The 3,606-nt window shown below is 51.3% G+C and overlaps 1 protein-coding gene across 1 annotated transcript in view; it reads left to right on the top strand.

The window, feature by feature from the left end:
• The window catches only part of LOC107106323 (lipoxygenase homology domain-containing protein 1-like), a gene marked incomplete at its 3' end in the record, with an annotated part of 139,154 nt that overhangs the window by 41,165 nt on the left and 94,383 nt on the right, over positions 1-3,606 (top strand). Inside the window, exon 8 of the mRNA XM_015406454.1 lies at positions 3,240-3,388. Coding sequence (XP_015261940.1) covers positions 3,240-3,388 — 149 coding nt within the window. The remainder of the gene's footprint in view (positions 1-3,239; positions 3,389-3,606) is intronic.

Genomic DNA, 3,606 nt, shown 5'->3' with positions numbered 1-3,606 from the left:
GAATGAGAGCATTGTCTCTACAGGAGAGACCTGCAGAGAGAGACATGTGTCTCCATGGAAGGCCATGTGCAGGGAGTGAGAGGAGGAAGAGAAAGGGAGAAGGGGTCAGAGGGCAACTCCCAGGTTAAGAATGAGAGCATTGTCTCTACAGGAGAGACCTGCAGAGAGAGACATGTGTCTCCATGGAAGGCCATGTGCAGGGAGTGAGAGGAGGAAGAGAAAGGGAGAAGGGGTCAGAGGGCAACTCCCAGGTTAAGAATGAGAGCATTGTCTCTACAGGAGAGACCTGCAGAGAGAGACATGTGTCTCCATGGAAGGCCATGTGCAGAGAGTGAGAGAAGGAAGAGAAAGGGAGAAGGGGTCAGAGGGCAGCTCCCAGGTTAAGAATGAGAGCATTGTCTCTGCAGGAGAGACCTGCATCCCTCTCACGAATGGCCAGCCTGTCCGGCATCATGTGTGTGGGAGAATGAGGGCATCATCTCTCCAGGAGAGACCTGCAGAGAGAGACATGTGTCTCCATGGAAGGGCATGTGCAGGGAGTGAGAGGAGGAAGAGAAAGGGAGAAGGGGTCAGAGGGCAGCTCCCAGGTTAAGACAAAGGGAGGCATCCCATTCAAGGAGATAACACCTAGACACCCTTAGAGACATGTACTGCCTTCTCCTCCCAATGTCCAGGAATGCTGAGTCACTCACTCCAACAAATATATGTATACTATGTAATTAGCACACAATTAATGTTGAAAAACATGTACATGTAATGAAGAAAATGTGGCGCAATGAAAAAAAAGAAAACTGGATGAAAATAAAGACTCCTGGGCAGTGTTCCCTCTAAGCTGAGTTAGTGTGAGCTAGCTCACAGTTTTTTAGCCTCCGGCTCACACATTTTTGCCTCAGCTCAGGAAGAGAGCAAACTAGTTTATGCAGTAGCCAAATTGCTTGCTCACAACTTTAATGCTGGGTAGCTCGCAAAGTAGAATTTCTGCTCACAAGACTCCTTAGCTTAGAGGAAGCATTGCTCCTGGGTCCCGTTTGCGTAAGGAGAAGTAAAAATTGAAAAGAGATCTGGAGGCTGAAACAACAGGGGTGAGGAATTCCTTGATATTCCTTCGTAAACCGTGTCCTTCACAGTTCACAGGTGAACTTCTATCAACATAAGTCACCTGTAAAACCCCCCACAATATTGGGAAATGTAATTTTGGGAAAGGTGTGTCACTTCTTGGATTGTTTCTAATCCCAGTTCCATTCTTTATAAGCATACGGCTTTACGATTCAGTTGCATGCTACGAAATCGATGACATTCAAGCCGTGGCCACACTGGCGGCTTAGCGTGATATGGTGCCACCTCTAATTGAGCCGGTTTAAAGTTTTGTGGGGCATATCAACCACACAGCACACCCTGCTGTGGGTTACCCACGGAGACATCCCGTGGTAAAGCATACACATTATCGCAGCGCCCCAGCCACGGAGCACACTGCCCAAATATTTTCCAAAATTCATGCATGCGCATAGGAGCCAGTTTGGTGGTAGTGGTTAAGTGCACGGACTCTAATCTGGGAGAACCGGGTTTGATTCCCCACTCCTCCACTTGCAGCTGCTGGATGACCTTGGGCAAGCCACAGTTCTGGCACAGCTGTTCTTGAAAAAAAAGCAGTTTCTGTCAAGAGCTCTCTCAGCCCCACCTACCTCACAGGGTGTCTCTTGTGGGGAGGGGAAGGGAAAGGAGTTTGTAAGCCGCTCTGAGATTCCGAGTGAAGGGCGGGATATAAATCCACTCTCCTCCTCCTCCTCCTCTTCCTCCTTCTCCTCTGCTTCTTCTCGTGAGCCAGTTTGGTGGTAGTGGTTAAGTGCGCGGACTCTAATCTGGGAGAACCGAGTTTGATTCCCCACTCCTCCACTTGCAGCTGCTGGATGACCTTGGGCAAGCCGTAGTTCTGATAAGAGCTGTCCTTGAAAAAGAGCCATTTCTGTCAGAGCTCTCTCAGTCCCACCTACCTCACAGGGTGTCTGTTGTGGGGAGGGGAAGGGAAAGGAGTTTGTGAGCCGCTCTGAGATTCCTTTGGGTAGTGAAGGGTGGGGTATAAATCGAATCTCTTCTTCTTAACCACCATACCAAACTGGCTCTCAAAAGAAGTGCAGGATTGGGAAGGGAAGTCTTTGTCAGCAAGGTGCTGGGCCATTGCGGAGTCTTGGCTCCATTAATGGCTGGGCTATCAAAAGGAGAATAGCGACAATAGACTGTGGCCGGGGTGGTCCCAGTACCGAGGGGTAACGTCCGGCGGTTTGATTGTGAGACGTAGAGCTGCAGTGCAGGTTTGCTGACACCTTTGAGATGATAAAATTAAGACATCACCCTTTCACGATGACAGATACGTGACTGCTGTGTCTGAGCTTGATGGCTGAATGATTCAGAGAGACGGTCCTGAGCACATGTCCGGGCAAGTTGGCTTTGCACACCGAGAGGGTTAGACTTGCCCTTTGCCAACTTTGGCCCTAACCTGGCCGGGGTACCGTCCTTCACAGGGCGAGAGGAGGCTCAGGCTAACATAGAGTATCTGAAGAAGTGAGCAGTGACTCATGAAAGCTCCTACCCTGCCACAAATTTTGTTACCTTTGCTGGGATCCATGCTCCCTCTAAGCTGTGGAGTCTTGGTGAGCAAAACTTCACGTTTCTGAGCCGCTGGCGTTAAAGTTGTGAGCCAGCGATTTGGCTGCCGCATCAATTAGTCTGCTCTGGAGCGATGCTCCCTCTAAGCGGTGGAGTCCTGTGAGCAAAGATTCTAGCTGCTGGCATGAAAGGGGTGAGCGAGCGGTTTCGCTGCATAAGTTAGTCTGCTCTGGAGCCAGGGCTCTTTTTGTAGAAAAAGCCCAGCAGGAACTCAATGGGGCGGAGTTCCCCCCGGGCCCGGATTCCCCCGCGTCGGGTGACGGGCCTCCGGGGCGGGGGAATTCCGCCCTACCGGGGGGGTTGGCAGCCCTAGCCGGCAGCTAAAAAACTGAGTTGGCTCACACTAGCTAAGCTTAGAGGGAACACTGCTCTGGAGCCCTCCTTCCTGAGCGAAGACAAAAATGTGTGAGCCAGAGGCTAAAAAACTGTGAGCTGGCCCACACTGACTCAGCTTAGAGGGAACACTGGCTGGGACCAATTGGGTTAGCCTTTATGGCACCCCCATTTTTAAGTTTTTGCACCTGGGGTTTTTTCATTCTAGGCTTGCTCATTCCTTTGCTTCTCATTCCACGCAGGCGAGAGGAAGCTGGACAACGACAACGACAACTTTGAGCGAGCGCAAGAAGACAAGTTCACCCTGGATGCTCCCAACATGGGACGGCTCAGAAAGATCAACATTGGCCACAACAACAAGGGGGGCTCTGCGGGTTGGTTCCTGGACAAGGTATGTACAGCCTGACAAAGTCCATGATCTGGGGAGCGGCCGTGGCTCAGTGGAAGAGCCTCTGCTTGGCATGCAGGAAGCCCCAGGTTCGATCCCCGCCATCCCCCGTTGAAAAGATTAAGAAACAGGTGATGTGTAGGACGTGTGTCTGAGACTCTGGAGAGCCGCTAACCGGTTGGAATTCTGGGAGATTTCCAGGTCCCACCAGGAGGTCCCCC

The sequence above is a fragment of the Gekko japonicus genome, unplaced genomic scaffold (assembly GCF_001447785.1).
Source record: "Gekko japonicus isolate JY-2015 unplaced genomic scaffold, Gekko_japonicus_V1.1 scaffold3478, whole genome shotgun sequence".
NCBI classification, from domain to species: domain Eukaryota; kingdom Metazoa; phylum Chordata; class Lepidosauria; order Squamata; family Gekkonidae; genus Gekko; species Gekko japonicus.
The sequence above is the reverse complement of the archived record's forward strand: the minus strand, read 5'-3'. Positions and strand labels throughout refer to the sequence as shown.